This window comes from Lycorma delicatula, chromosome 10 (assembly GCF_047948215.1).
Source record: "Lycorma delicatula isolate Av1 chromosome 10, ASM4794821v1, whole genome shotgun sequence".
NCBI lineage: Eukaryota > Metazoa > Arthropoda > Insecta > Hemiptera > Fulgoridae > Lycorma > Lycorma delicatula.
This window is the reverse complement of record NC_134464.1, coordinates 12,098,787-12,115,254: the sequence shown is the minus strand read 5'-3', so window position 1 is coordinate 12,115,254 and position 16,468 is coordinate 12,098,787. Positions and strand designations below refer to the sequence as shown.

General features: G+C 30.2%; 1 protein-coding gene across 1 annotated transcript in view; it reads right to left on the bottom strand.

The window, feature by feature from the left end:
• The window catches only part of LOC142331422 (metal cation symporter ZIP8-like), a 235,734-nt gene that overhangs the window by 90,517 nt on the left and 128,749 nt on the right, over nt 1-16,468 (bottom strand). The window contains exons 3-4 of the mRNA XM_075377310.1: nt 15,310-15,479; nt 235-360 (exon numbers count right to left, since the gene is read on the bottom strand). Coding sequence (XP_075233425.1) covers nt 235-360; nt 15,310-15,479 — 296 coding nt within the window. The remainder of the gene's footprint in view (nt 1-234; nt 361-15,309; nt 15,480-16,468) is intronic.

Here is a 16,468-nt window from a genome sequence, read left to right as displayed (position 1 = left end):
TTCTATCAGTCGATTTATTTTTCTATCGCATACACAAGACTAAATATGGAAATTTATTGAAAGAAGAAAGCCTTTTTGCTAACAAACGGAAAGTAAACTTATATAGTTGTTATTGAATAATAGAATAAAATAATGTCACACACTCCTTTTTATTTCTTTCTTTTATTATTGTAACTTGCATATTGCTTTGCATCTCTTTCCTTTTTTTAATTATAACAGTTACTATTTACTTACATCGGATGATTTGAAGAGTATTTTTGTTAATCCTTCTACTGAAAATAGAAACCATATGCTGAACCAAGCATACAACGCTGTTGTCATATAATTAAGATCTGGATCGGTGTCTTTCAACTGAAAACCCTGAAAAAAAATAAAAAGTAAATTTTTACTCTTTCATTATAATACGTTTAAGTTATATAAATAATAGGGATACAAATGTAATATAAATACTTGTGTTATTTTTTTGGATGATTTATTAAAATCACGCAAAAAAAAATAATAGAATTAAATAAAATAAGATCAAAATAGGATCCACGAAGAGACACTTTTTTTTTCGGGAGGCGTGGTACACATTAAACTTTACACAAACAAATTAAAACTTAACTGATGCAATGAACGCGTCAACAATAAAATGCGTAATTTAATCGCCTAGTTGGAGGAATGCTACAGTAGACGTGCTCGACGCAGAACGGTATCGTCCGTCCTTGTCCCGCGTGAGTTTGTGTTTTACTTGTCCTCATAATAATATTATCCTACCAAAACAATAGACGCGCGGCCGTTAAGTGCGCTGTAAGAATCGTGCGGCTAATAGGTTTGCCCGGATCAACGAAAACTTCATTTTTTTCGGTAGGTACCCCGCCGAAAAATGTTGTAAATATAGCTAAAATATACATCGTAACTATATTTTAAGGAACATATGCAATAACCGGTGAGAATGAGCTTAATATGCAAACGCGTATAATGCGGTCTCTATCTATGACATACCTTACACTAACGTTTAATAAAATTTGAACAAATAAATAATTTTAAAAAGCCGGTAATTCATTGTCGGTTTTTAATAAATTCCGTCTTAAGAAAATTGATTTCAAATTTTTATCCAAATTGTACGGTAAAAATATGAAAACAGGATTTCACAAAGTTCAAAGCCAAACCGATGCTTTATGATAAAGTCACGTTTTGGAAAAAACCGGAAGAGGAAAGTTATGATGAATAAAAAGTATATTTGATTCAGGATTGAATCAAAAATATTTCGTTTATTTTAAACAATTAAACGAAAATATGCTTTTTGAATGTCCAAAAAAAATGCTCAAAAATATTAACTTCAATGCCCGGGAAAAAGAAAAATTACAACGTTTGAAAATTTTATAAAATATTAACCAAAAATAGTTTTGGTTAGCTTCTGTTGTTATTTCTTCATTAGCATATAAAAAAACTTAATGAATTTTAATGTTATTATTAATTTATCTTGTTTTTTTTATTATACTTGATTATAATTTTTTAATTTAAATCTTTGAAACCAGATGCTCAACAAAATAACCGATAAGCAAAATGTTTAATATTAGTATCACAATTTCGAAGAAAATGTTTTCAGCATTTGTAAAATTTGGTGGCCATACATCAGGGGGCTTTATTAATGATTAAAATATTGACTCCATATGATTTTAAATAAATTAAAATCGAAATAAAAAAAAAACAATTTTTGATTTTTTTTTAAATTTGGGAGCCTTCCGTTTCAGGGAGGTTATTAAGTTATTTTAAGACGTTATTTTTCAACAAAATACGTTTTAAGCATTAAAAATTTTAAACTTCGAAATTTCTATTTTTCTCTTTTGGGACACCCATGTTTAAGCGGAATAATTTTTCTTTTAAAGTAATTCTAAAGTAGTGATAATAAATTTTTAAAAAAACTATTTAAAATTGTTTTAAAAATATGAAGATATAATTCTAAAAAAGAAAGTTGTAATTTTTTCGGAAGGGGATGGAAATTTTTAGCTAATTATTTTTTTCTTTTTCAATACATATTAAAAGTAATGGCTATCGAAAAATTAAGTTTTTTTATATTTTAAATGCAATGGGATATTTGTGAGATGAATTTATATATATATATATATATATATATATGAATGTTTTTCTGTCTGATTGTCTCTTATGCCTTCCTAAACCGTTCATCCGATAGCGATGAAACTTTGGAGAATGGTTGGACGCATACTAGGGAAGGTTTCTGAATTAATTTGGACCCGCTAGGTGGCGCTGATGTCGAGATATTTCCAAAAATTGTATTTATGGTCCGATTTGCCTCATATTCAGAATACCTGTTACTTACATAGAAAGGATATCTCTGCAAAAAATGAAACCGCTAGATGCCGCTGGGGTTGAGACATTTAGAAAAATTATAATTATGGACCGATTTGGTTCGTATTCAGAATATGAATATTAGTTACGTGAAAAGAAATATTTTTGCAAAGTTATACCCGCTAGGTAGGGCCGGTGTCGAGATATTTACGAAACAAACAAACAAATATACAAACAGACTTTTTTATTCTACATATATTTATATATATACATTTAAAAGGCATGTTCGTATGTGTGTCCGATTTACGCGCGGGCAAAAGAGAAAAAAGGGGAAAATGGAAAGCTGGGAAAAGGTGGAAAGAAAAAAGGGGAAAACGGGAAAGGGTAAAAAGGAAACTTTGAGAGGGGGAGGGAGAAGGGTGAAAGGGAGAAGTTGGAAAGTGAAAAGGGGAACGGAATAAGTGATAGGTAAAATTTGTGAAGTTCAGTTTTTTAATTTTTTATCAAATTTTCAATTTATTTAAACTCTCTGACACTCTCTCTGTCTCTCTCTCTATATATATGTATATATAGATAGATAGATAGATAGCAATAGCGAAGCATTGCCGGGCCTGCTAGTTTAAAATAAAATTAAGAAAAAAAATATTTTTTTAATTAAAATAATTTTTTATCGATCATTGGAGTGCGATGGGCAAAAGATTTTTTAATGAAGGCCTATCGATGTAGAAAAATATAAAGTCATTTTTTGGGGAAGGGTTGTATATATTAAATAACATTTTCTTTGTAATTTTTGATTTTATAAAAAAATAACTTCAATTTTGTAAGAAATATTTTCCGCTAAAATGTTCTTCTCAAATTTGAAATTTTTTTCTGCCAAAACATCTCCACCCCTTTTCCCAATAAAATAATACATTCTTTCCCACCGAACGTAGTACCTGTCTATCAAGTTTGAAGAAAATCGGTCAGTAGGGTTAAAGAGTTAGACCGAATGCAGGCCAATGTACGTAATTCGTACGTACATGCACACAACTTCCGTTTGGCAAAGCTACAATTTTGGACTTGAGACAATTGGAATAAAAAAATTATTTCGCAGATTATTTTTAATTTATTTAAATCTATTTTTCCTTAATAATTTTTTTAAAAATATCTCCTTAGGGCACAAAACTTAAAAAAAAGACCAATTTTTTTCGTATATACTTTCTCGTTATATAGTAGCATATATCGTTATAGCCGTGAAAGTAAAAATGTATAGAATACTGTTTTGAAATATGAGGATAGTTGATAGCTCCGGTTTACTTTTAGTCGCCCTTAATTTTTCCTCTTTTTATTTTGACTTTCTTCTAATCCTAGCAATGTTGTAATCGGTCCTTTTCTTCTCAAAATATGTCCCATCCATTAGCTTTCCTTTACTGAATTGAGAAGATGCTTTTATCCTCGATAATATTCTCTACATTACTTTTTCACTTTGTACGTCTATTTAATCTTTTACAATTACCTCTGTACCCATATTTCAAATGTCTTTCTTTTTCTTCTATTTTGTGTCCATTTTTCACATCTATACATATAAAATGTAGTAGAAATAACAAAGATGGACCACTGAATGTGAAAATAGGAGGAGAAAAGATTATGGAAGTAGAAGAATTTTGTTATTTGGGAAGTAGAATTACTAAAGATGGACGAAGCAGGAGCGATATAAAATGCCGAATAGCACAAGCGAAACGAGCCTTCAGTAAAAAATATAATTTGTTTACATAAAAAATTAATTTAAATGTCAGGAAAAGATTTTTGAAAGTATATGTTTGGAGTGTCGCTTTATATGGAAGTGAAACTTGGACGATCGGAGTATCGGAGAAGAAAAGATTAGAAGCTTTTGAAATGCGATGCTACAGGAGAATGTTAATAATCAGACGGGTGGATAAAGTGACAAATGAAGAGAGAGGGATTGCGGCAAATAGATGAAGAAAGAAGCATTTGGAAAAATATAGTTAAAAGAAGAGACAGACTTATAGGCCACATACTAAGGCATCCTGGAATAGTCGCTTTAATATTGGAAGGACAGGTAGAAGGAAAAAATTGTGTAGGCAGGCCACGTTTGGAATACGTAAAACAAATTGTTAGGGATGTAGGAAGTAGAGGGTATACTGAAATGAAACGACTAGCACTAGATAGGGAATCTTGGATAGCTGCATCAAACCAGTCAAATGACTGAAGACAAAAAAAAATTTATGTCAGAGAAGTGTTGATGTAATTTAATGAGTCTTGATTGCAGTATTACTGTTGTGTTTTCCTTGTAAAACATTTTTTTTATTAACTTTAAATAAACTACTTTTTTATTTATTACGCAACAGAAAACAATATTTTTTCTAGAAAGTTTTTTCTTTAAAAAAATATGTAATACGTTTTTATATTATTAACACATGATCATTAATTAATGCGGTGTTAATAATTTATCAGTTTATTTAATGCATAAATTACCTGCCCCTGTAACGTAGTTTTATGTAATACAAACATATTTCTACAGGCTTTATGAAGGCTAACATTTGAGCGTCTGATTTATTTAAAGCAATATCTGATACTATAAGGTTCTCAGTTTAGATATTATTTTACGATATTTTTCCTTCTTCCTTACTTTTATTTACTTGTTACGGAATCGCATTAGAACAGCTTTAACGGTATAAATTATTGCTTAAAAAATAATTAATTAATCACGAAGACTTAATTGTCTTTTTAAATGCTTTTTGTCGGAATAAAATTCCGAAAGTAATTCTTTTCCATGGCCAGTAGGTTTTGTGTTGATTTTTTTACACGTTTACTTTACCAGGAAAAGTAAACTTTTCCTTTATAGCTATGCTGCTACAACAGAATAGCCGTACAGGAAAAGTACAGAATCGACCATAATTTTGGGTTATTGAGGTTTTTGCAAATGACAACGTTTTAAGAATCCAAAAACAAAAAAAAAAAATATAGAAATTAGCAGGTATTTAAAGTATGTATGTGTTTTAACCTGCATTTTGATTTATATTTCCGGACTGGCTCAACACAAATTCTTCGAATACGGCTCAAAAAACTGTTAAAAAATTTTTTTGAGGTAGGGATAGTTACCGCCATTTTTAATTTTTGACTTTTTCTATAGCGGTCGTAAAAAATTGAGCTTTAGTACGATGAAAGTTATTTAAAATTCCAAAATTTTAATCTGATTACTTTTAGGTTGAGAGGATATCCAACATTATTTCTAAATAGGTTTTGCCTCATATCGTGAAAACCGGTCGACCAAAAAAAATTAAATTAACACAAAAAATCTGGCTATATATAAATGACTTTTGACCTGACTTTGTACATTTATTTAATAAACCCACATTTTTTTAATACTCTGTACTTTTTCTGGTTTTGTTGATTAACATTGCACCAATTTGGGGCAGCTGATAAAAAATAATAATTGATTCAATAATTAAACTTTAAAACAAGAATGGGGCTGTACTTAAAGTATCAATTTTTTTTAACTACGATTTTCAAGATTGTAAATTCAACTGTATTTGGTATTAATGTAGACGACATAAGGATTTTTTTACTTCCTTGTATGAATTAAAGGAAGAATTGTGTGCTCGAAAAATTTCAGTTTCCAGATTTCAAAGGAAATATCCATTTGACTAGTTTCGGCGTGACGTCTGTATGTACGTATGTACGTACGTTGTTTTTGCATAATTAATAAACGATTAGCCGTAGTAAACCCAAAAAAATTTGGAATTTTTCTTAACTGCAGTAATAAGCCCTCATTGAGAGCTTTTTAATGTTGTATCATAAGTGGTACATATTTTCATTGGTTCTAGAGTTAAGCCAAATAAAATTTTAATTAATGAAATATTTGGATCTTAGGGGAAGGCACATCGGTTCGAATCGACATCATTTCTTTTTTTTAACTTTTTTTTTAATTTAAATATATTATTATTGATTTATTAATAATTATTAACTTCTCATTGTAAAAAAGGTTTTACGATGAATAATAGTTCAATAAACAAAAAAACAAAAAATATTAGAAGTTTATATTGAAATAAAATTTTATGTACTTTTCATGATAAAAAAATATGAAAATGTAATTTCATAGGCGTACATGGAAGTTATATGTTGTCCACATCAGATTTTTTTAAAAAAAGGGGGTCCACCCCGACTGAAAACTTTTAAAGATTTTCGATTTTTTTTTACATTTTTAGCATATTACGTGTTTTTCAATTTGTGGCTGTTAGTCAAAATGTTAAGTAAGTTCGCTGTTAAGCAAGGAGGTCAAATGTAATCCAAATTGTTTTATTACCAATTTTAATTTTATTATCCGGAGCCCTTTCATCTGGAGGTCCGGGTTCAAATCCCGGTCATGCGTGGCTTTTTTCATACGCTATGAAATTAATTACACCGTTCATTGTGGCAAGTGATTTAGTCGCGCAGGAGAAGATGGTGCAACATTGTGTCAACATTAAGTACCTGAGAACACATTTCTGAGGATGGAGGGTCTGAGGTTGATACCAGGGCTGGGATGGTCAGGGAAGAGCGGCGATTCGGAAATTGAATAACTTCTCTGGTCGTCAAAGATAACAGTCAGAACTAAACAGATGTATAATATGATAGTTGAACCTATTGTGACTTACGGCTCAGAGAGTTAGCAGATGAGAAAAAGGAATAGGGAGCGTTTAGAGAATTTGGAAATGAAATATTCCGTAGAGCGTAGGACTTTCAAAACCGAACCGAATAAGGAATGAGGTAATTACAGGTAGGGTAAAAAGGACAACCTCCATAATTAAAAGAATCGAAGAAAAGCAATTACTAGTTTGGTATGGACATGTTCAACGGATGAGTGAAGAGAGGTGGCCAAAAAGGGTGTTAGATTGTTGTCCTGCAGCAAGAAGAAAGAGAGGTAGACCTAGAGAGACTTGGGTGGAGGGGTGCAGAGGACAATGGAAGAGAAACAATGGTGGAAGGTGACTGAATGGACAGGAAAGTACGGAGATCAAAATAAGGGATGTGGAGCAATCTGTAGGAATCCCGCTTAAAGTAAAGTAAATAAGTTATGGCCTACCAGAAATTTCGATCTACGGAAATTCGACTAAAAACTTAAAATTTTGAGAAAATTATAATTTTTTTCTTTTAATCAATTTTTTAATAATTTTCAGTTTCAAAAAGACGTTACTAATCTTTCCCGGATCCATACAGTTTTAAATTTAACATTTATTTAAGAAATTAGCTGAAAATTACTGTAGTATTATCATCAATACGATATGAATTACTTTTTTCTTTTCGATTTTGGCCTGTGAAAGACCGCAAGCTTCATCTTCTTTGCAGTTTTCTCTTTGCTTAATTTTCTCTCATTCTTTGAGCTTGCTCTTCTCTCCTTTCTTTCCACCATTCTTAAGCATCGTTCCCTTTTTTCTTTTCTTTTTTATGAAAATCTTAAACTACTTCAATTTTCTCTTTATAAACTTTTCAGTCTGATATTTCATTTTCTGATATGTTTTGGTTTTTTTTTTAGTTCGATTTTAACCTCTTTCATCCAAATAATTTCAATGTTCCTTTTATAGAAATAATTAAATATTTATTTATTACTTTATTATTATGTTATTTATTTTCTTAGTTAATGAAACACAATAGAAAATTCATTTGGTTACTAATTTTTTGAACCGGTTTTAGGTAACTACTAATTCGATTTTTTCCTTCAATACTTTTGTCTAATGAAAGGTTTTCTTGAAACAGCGTTTCAAGTAATTAAATTTTATAAAATTTAAGGAAGAAGAAAATTTTAAAAATATATTTAACGGGGTTTTTCTAATTAATAAAAAAATAAATCTTTTATTTTAATCGGTAAATAATAGTTATATATTAAATAGATAACGTCATTAACGAGAAGATAATCAAAACTACGGAAAATAATAGAAACTTCCCCAGCATTTACTTGGACGGATTAAGGGAAACCGTAGTAAAATGACATTGAAAAAACAAAAACCAACGCAAATGACTTCGGGTTACGACAACCACAAGGAAAATGGCGGCCATTTAATGTTTTTCACAGCTAGTTTCAAAATTACGTCTTAAGTGGTGGTATCAAATCAAAAAATTGATGTTTCTGATTTAGGACCATTCGTTTAATTTACTTTATTTTATTTATGGATAGCCATACTTCATTAATACTCTGTATATAAATATGAAAAATGTCTTCCTTAATAAAAAAAAACTTTAGCAACAATAAAAGTGTATAAATAAAATTATTTAATGACCCTAATCATTTTTATAATAGGTAAAATAATATTTTATCATTTAAAAAAAAAATGACAAGAGAAAATTCGCAATTTTGTTATAAAGAAAATGTTATACACCTTAATTTGTAAAAATAAATTACATTAAAACGTTTTTAAAGCTAAAAATAATGTCGTAATATATGCGTAAATAAAAAAAACGGTAAGGTTAAATTTTTCTCAATTTGTTAGTTTACTGAAGTTTATTAACCCAAGATAAAATCACAGTTATAAATCTTTAGTTATAGACAGTTTACGCACTCAAATCAATATAAAAGTTAAAAGAAATTTCGCTTCTTTTTAGAATTCATTTAATTTTATGTTATTTTATTTTGAGATAAAACTGTACTGCAATATGCTTCGTGAAAAAATTCCTTGTCATTGAATAAATATATTTTATGAACCGTTGCCTTATTAAAAACATTTATTTTCATCCTTAAATAAATATTTTATTTATTTTCATATATAAAATTACAGCATAATGATCGTTTAAATTTACTGTTAATTAATTCAGAGAAAGATAAACAGTCAAATTGTCAAAAATTTGTTGTAGGGTACATATTTACCAAAGAATTTTAATTTTTACTTTTTTTGCAATGAAAATTATTCTAAAATATATTATACATGTGTAAATTTCAATACTGTAATAACTAAAGCGACCTCATATGAAATACAAGTCACTACTGCAAACAGGTAAACCATTCTAAAGAATAACAAGCACATGCTAGGATTATTAAGGAAATTGGAACGTGATGTGAAGTGGTTGACTTCTTCAGTTAGCCAAATATCAACGTGTCAAGCCAGATGATGAAATTCAACCTTACATATACAGGTTGATTCAAAGAAACGGGAAATTTAAAAAATTAAATAACGTTAATGAAAAATTTTTTAGAAAATGAATTTTATTTCATGTAATTGTACAAATTGTACAAATAGTTGTCATTTTAGGATACATACATTTTAGTTTATTTTTTAAAGATGATATCTTGCAGGTGACCTCCTCTTCTACGTAAACACTCACGAAGTCTCTTCGTTAAAATTGTTCGTGGTTTGACGTAACATCTCAACTGGAATTTCCGCAATTGCTTCTCGGATCTTTGCCTTCAGTTCTTCCGTTGTAGCAGGTCTACTGTGGAACACTTTGCTTTTAAGGTGACCCCGCAAAAAGTAATCGCAAGCTGAGAGATCAGGCGATCTGGGAGGCCATCTAATGTCACCGTTTCGTGAAATGACACGTTGTCCAAACAATCGGCGTACAGCCGCCATCGATATTCGCGCAGTATGTGACGTTGCTCCGTCTTGTTGAAACCAGGCTGTGTGGCTGTGTTAAGAATCGGTGGAAATCTCTTTTGTTGTTCCACAACAAAGGTTTCAAGCGCGGATACGTAACGAGCCGACGTCACTGTAATCGCAAGACCGTTGTCATCCTCAAAAAAATAAGGGCCTATAACACCGTAAGATAACATAGCACACCACAGGGTCACTTTCTGGCTGTGCAACGGACGCTGCGTAGGATTTTCTTGTGCCAAGTATCTGAAATTTTGCTCGTTAACAGATCCACTGAGGTGGAAATGCGCTTCGTCTGACATCCACAGTTCGTGAACAAACTCTTCGTTATCATTTATCTTCTGAAGCATTACGTTACAGAATTGTGCTCGCACAACTGCATCGTTCGGTTTCAGTTCCTGGACGATCTGCAACTTGTACGGATGGAATTGCAAGTCCTTCACTAACATTCTTTGAACACTTGAACTAGGCGATTGTAAAGATGTTGAGAGACGACGGATTGACCGACGTGGACTTCGTGTGACAGCATCTTGTAAAGCTTGAACATTATGTGGTGTACGGACGGTTCGCTCACGGCCTGGAGGTTTCTTTTTCATTGCGGAACCGGTTTCCTCAAAATTAGATATCCGTGTTTTAATTGCATGTGCTGATGGAACACGGTCGTGCCGTCCAAGATTAAAATGACGACGAAGTTCTCTACGCGCTCCTTCCACACTGTTATTGTTTTTGTAAAACGCTTTGATAGCAAATGCACGTTGCGCACCGCTCCAAGGATCCATGACAACTAAATGGAAGGTTAGGTTAGAGAGGCTGGCGCCACTTATCAAGTGGTACCAATCGCCCACGGCTACCAACACTACCAACTTTCAAAATTTCCCGTTTCTTTGAATCACTCTGTATTACCTTCATTCTGCTTACCATAAGGTCGTTGTATAATGGTTATCATTACGCTCAGAAAAATCAACTGTTCATATTTATTATACTTTTTAATATATATTCGTTATAAGAAAATTTAACTCAAAAAAAGGAACCAAGTTTATTTACGTATGCATAATTAATTACTTGAAAATTAATAGATTTCCTCGGTTAAAATCCCTTATTAATAGAAAGAAAGTAAAAATTAAAAATGGGTAAATAGCTTAGGGGTTAAATACTCTTACCAAGGCCAGTTAAAATTAAAAAAGAAAAATTTTAAAGACTCAATATTATTAAACATTGCTTTTATAATTAATTTCCTAGAAAGTTCATTGAAAATATTCATAACTTTCCATTCATATCGTACTGTGAAAGCGGTGTATTTTTTTTAACATTATCAGTTTTCATTAAATTGTCGTAAGCGCAACTCCCGTTCGTTCTTTTGCTAAAATGTATACAGATTCGTACTTTTATTTATGTTTTTTAATGTGTTTTTATAAATTTCAAAATAATTAATGTAAAAACTTACTTTTAATTTAAAATATAAGATCGTAGAATAATACACAAAATATTCTATGTATTGACCAACATCGGGTAATAGATAACAATGATTTTTTTTTCGTTACAGAAACTGATCTAAATTTAAGAAAAAACCATTGAAACTTAGGATTAAAAATTGTTTAAAGAAAAAAACGAGTGATATTGTAAGGAATTGAAAGGTTAGCCGTTAAGAAGACCGTAATGAGCATGTGCGAACCAACTGCAATTACTCATGGAAAGATTATCGACTAATTAACTTATTAAAGGTCAGTGTAATATAGTTTCCAAATAGTAGAGTATTTTATAACAGTAGGAAGTGGATGTTTAGATTACAGAAAATAAAGCTTAACATTTACTTTTTATGTTCTAATAAATTGAGAAATATTTCCTTAGTCCAAATATTTTCTCTTAAGTATCTCGTTCTTGTTCTTCGAACGTAAATAAATATTGACAACGACGTTAATTAAATATTTACTGAACATTTTTAAGAGTTCCTACCGATGTTCATTTATTATTTTCGTGTATTCTCCATTAAATTTTTGTTAATTGTTTTGAATTAAGCAAAATAGTACTGAGAAAAGAACTTTTACATCAAAAGAGATTAATCTTCTCTACTAAAAAGATATTAATTTCTTATAAATTTTTTTAGTAATGAAAAATTTACGACTGATAAATTTTCAGCCGTGTCTTGGAAAAAGAATGATATCAAAATGCGGCTTATTTCAAAAGGAATGATTTTTGAAGAGGATGAACTTAAAATCCGATTACTACAAAGGGTTTCGCGAATTAAAAGTGATTTTATTGTGAATAAAATTGTTGAGTTAGAAAGATCCAGTGGCAAACCCGTGCTTCGATTACCTCCCTATCACCGTGTACATAACCCGATCGAATTAATTTTTGGACAAATAAAAAATTCCGTAGCGTCAGAAAATACTGCTTTTAAAATATCTGATGTTAAAAATTTATGCTTAAAAGCCATCGATAAAACGATGAAAGGAATATAAAACTTTATAAAAGATGTAACCGGATAATATTGAATCAAATTATAGGGAATCGGATAATATAATAGAAAACAAAATTGAGCCTCCCATTGGATCTCTTAATAATAACAGCACTACGGCTTAATACTTCTCGCATCAGATGACAAAAACCGTATTGAATTTATTACTTGTTTATTAACGTAGAAATTTAATCTAGGATATTAATGAACTTTTACTTGGACAAATGAGAATTTCATAACTCTTAAAAAACTCAAATAAAATATTTTAATTTCTTTAAATTAAAAATGTACTATATATTTTTTTTTTCAAAATATAATATAGCGCGTGGTTACTGAGTATTAACGCCGCTTAGTTTCTACATATGCATCAGGATTTACAGGAGATGTTGGTGAATCGGCCGCCTGAACACTCTCGTACACGCAGTCTGTTTACAGTCTGTAGTCTGTAGTCTGTAGTCTGTTGTTTACAGAGCTGTAAGCCAACTGAATAAGATGTGGCGAATTTAAAAGTGTTCCATCACTAACGTGTGTTATCAACGTATATGATTGATAATTTACGTAAGTTTTACTTTAAAGATTATGAATTTTATCATATAACTAAGAATTTATTAGCGAATATAAAATATATGTAATCCACAACGGTTTGTACTACGAAAGAAAGTTTAAAGAATAACCAATATAGAAGAAAATATATAAATGACAAATGAATAATTTTATTTTCAATATTTTTTTTTGCTTTAGTAAAACCGTTCTTATCTTACTAATCTCCATTGTTCTATCTATCTTTCTATTTTCTCCACCTTTCTATCTTATGCGTCTTTCTTCAGCTGAAACTCGTTTCTCTCATCAGATTCGATAATTTACTAGTTATTTTCTTTCCTCCTCTTTTTGGCCCTTCTATGATTTTTTGAAAGAATTACTTTAACAATATATACTTTCTTAATGAAATTTTTCTGTTTGTGATACATTTCAACAGATGACTTCCTTCCCCTACTCACCGTATCATCTCTTCATTTCTTACTATGTCACCCCGTTGTTCCCCAGAATCACAATTCAGAACTTTCAAGATCTTCCTTCTTGTTGGCGGTTCATATTTTTCCTTCATACGTCATAATACTTCAAACAAAAACATTTTGTGAAAATTCTCCTTATGCTTAATGGGATTTTTTTTTCTTGCTTTACCCATTTTTTTTATCATTTCAAATGTTGTTTTTTTGTTATCTTAATCTTATTAAGTGCTCAGTAACTTTAATAACAGGTAATAATGCTTTCTATGAATTTAAATTTTCTCATCCGATATAATTTGTTTCCTCCAATCAAATGTCCAGATCTTTTTTACTTGTGGTCATAAGTTTTGTTTTGACAACATTTTAATTTCAAATTCATATCTTGTTGTTAAGATTCTTTTTATTATTATTAGCTGTTCTTTATCTGAAATAATTTCCTGGTCATCCACCTATTTATTTATCTTTACTCTTTCTCTTCCAGCATTCACACCCTCTATCCCTTCCAATTTTCTTTCTATTGCAGATTTTTCTTCTTGTGTATTGAACTGTACCGGCGAATATCCTTATAATACTCCACTACCAAAATTTATCTCCTGTACCAATTAACAATGAGAAGAGGATAGCATATCAAAATATTTAACAAGTACGGCAAAGTTCATCGATTTATATTTTCTGACTTTGCATAAATTATAACAAAATACTATACATGTTGCCCTTTCTTTCAACTTTTCTGCAAGTATGTTAAACAATACCGGCGACGTTCAGTATTCTTGTGGTACTCTAACAAAATTCCTCTCCACTGTTTCTCATCTTCTATTCTCACTACTATTTTGTGATTTCTGTACCTCTTTTATTAAAATTTGATCTTGCCTATCAATTCTCACGTCTTTTAATGCCTTTAGCAATATATTCTAATTTAATCGGTCACATAATTTTCCCAATGTATAAAATATATGTGCATGTGAAACATTATATATATATAAATAAATATATGTTTAAAAGATTTATGTTTATTACCCACTTAACAAAGTTATTGTACGTCAGACATAAAAAACAGGTTTTTTTACCAGAATTTATTGGTTTTCACTCCAGATTTCTCAAAAAAAATATTGCAGATACGGTTCTGGAACCTATTTTATTAAATTTTTCGGGTAAAACCCATAAGAAATCGCTAATTTTGCCCTTTAAAAACGTCCTAAAAATTTCAGTACGACCTTATTTCACTGGGGTAATCTTTTACCAGTTGTAACTCGCAAAAGTAGCAATTTAGGACATGTATGAACTTTTTCGATTATTTTCACAAGCACAATAGATTATAAAAGTCCCGGGAAAGCTTCGTGATACACCTGTATATAAAATTAACTTCAGGAAATATTTTCTGAATCAACCTTAAAAATCCACTTGCATTTCTGATTCCTTTTCTCGTTTTCTAAACCTGAGTTGGTCTTCTCTTTTTTTTATCCATTTCATGACTAATTTTTTTTCAGCCTAAAATACTTTATCATCTTGATTACATCACAGAGAGAAATAATGATATAATTTTTGAATATGTCACTTGATTTATCATAATTAAAAATCATATTAGACAGTGAATTCTTTAAGTTAAATTTATCTTTTTTTCTTATCTATAATCTTATTATCTGCACATAACATACCAAAAATTAAAAAAATTAATCGTTTTACGAAAATAATTATAAAAATATGTAGGTAACTATTAAATATTATTTCGTCACCACTTCAACGTTTTGGTTCTAGGACACACGATTTATGATATAGGCTACACACACACACACGCACACACACACACACACACACACACACACACACACACACACACACACACACACACACACACACACACACACATACATACATACATACATACATACACACACACACACACACATACACACACACACACATACACACACACACACACACACACACACACACACACACACACACACATACATATATCAATACACACACATACCTCTGGAATCAATTGAAATACAGCAGTTGATGTTAATGAACCAACAGCAAGTCCTATTAGTAATCTCATAATATGTTTGTATAACTGGCTTTGCAAAAGTGGCCATAATACAGCTCCTGAGACTCCAGATAAACTTATTATACCAACTGCAATACCACCGAACGTCCAGACTGAAACAAAAGCAACGGTTTTATTTTATAGTATTATATATATATATTATAATGTATTAGCGTTATTTTAAAATTATACAAAAATATCTATAAATAGCAAAATATAAATGTATAACTTAAATATTAGACCGCAGGACATCCTAAAACGTTAGGTTAACCGTAACTTATCAAAGGATTAGTTCCAAAAAAGTCTTAGCCTACATTTCACTATTATTTTCTTTCTCTCTTCCCGTATTCAAAATCTTTAATTATTTTTTGAAATGAATTCAATTTTTACGTCCAATTGTTAATGTTACCCACTTCAAAAGAGTTTTCCCAAATCTTCCATTTTATCAACAAATTAAGTAAATTCCACCACCTTAATTTTACTAGCAGCTAAAGCAAAAATATCAATAAACATTTAAAAAAATTTTTAAACAGTTTTTAGTTTATTAATTTACAGGAAAATTGTATGCGATTCCCGTTTTGATTTTATATTTATTCCGACATTATCGCTTTAGTTAATACAGAACGTAGATAATATGTAAATCATAAATTCACTTAGAAGTAATAAAACTTAAATCGGGTAAAGATTTTAAATTTATTTCGTCTATTAAAATTTGATCTACATTATAATCTAAAACATATTTCGTGGAAATTCATCCATCATTTGATTATAAGGTTACGCGTGTCGAAAATGATTTAATCATCATAACGTATATTGAAAATACCTCTTCAAAAATATAAAAACAGTACTTTCAAAATAGTACTTAATAAATTATTCGACGATAAATTGTTATGTATTAAAACATGTTAGACAGTATGCTGTGAATACGACCACGATACTGCTACAATTCAAAAAAATATGTATTATTAGAATTCAGAAATCTCTTCGATAAAGTTTCCAAACTTATCGTAAATTTATGAAGTACTTAGCAAAGAGAATCGATCAAATGCATCGGGGTTCTATAGACAAGTTGTAATGCGATTATTGCCGTACTATAAAAGGC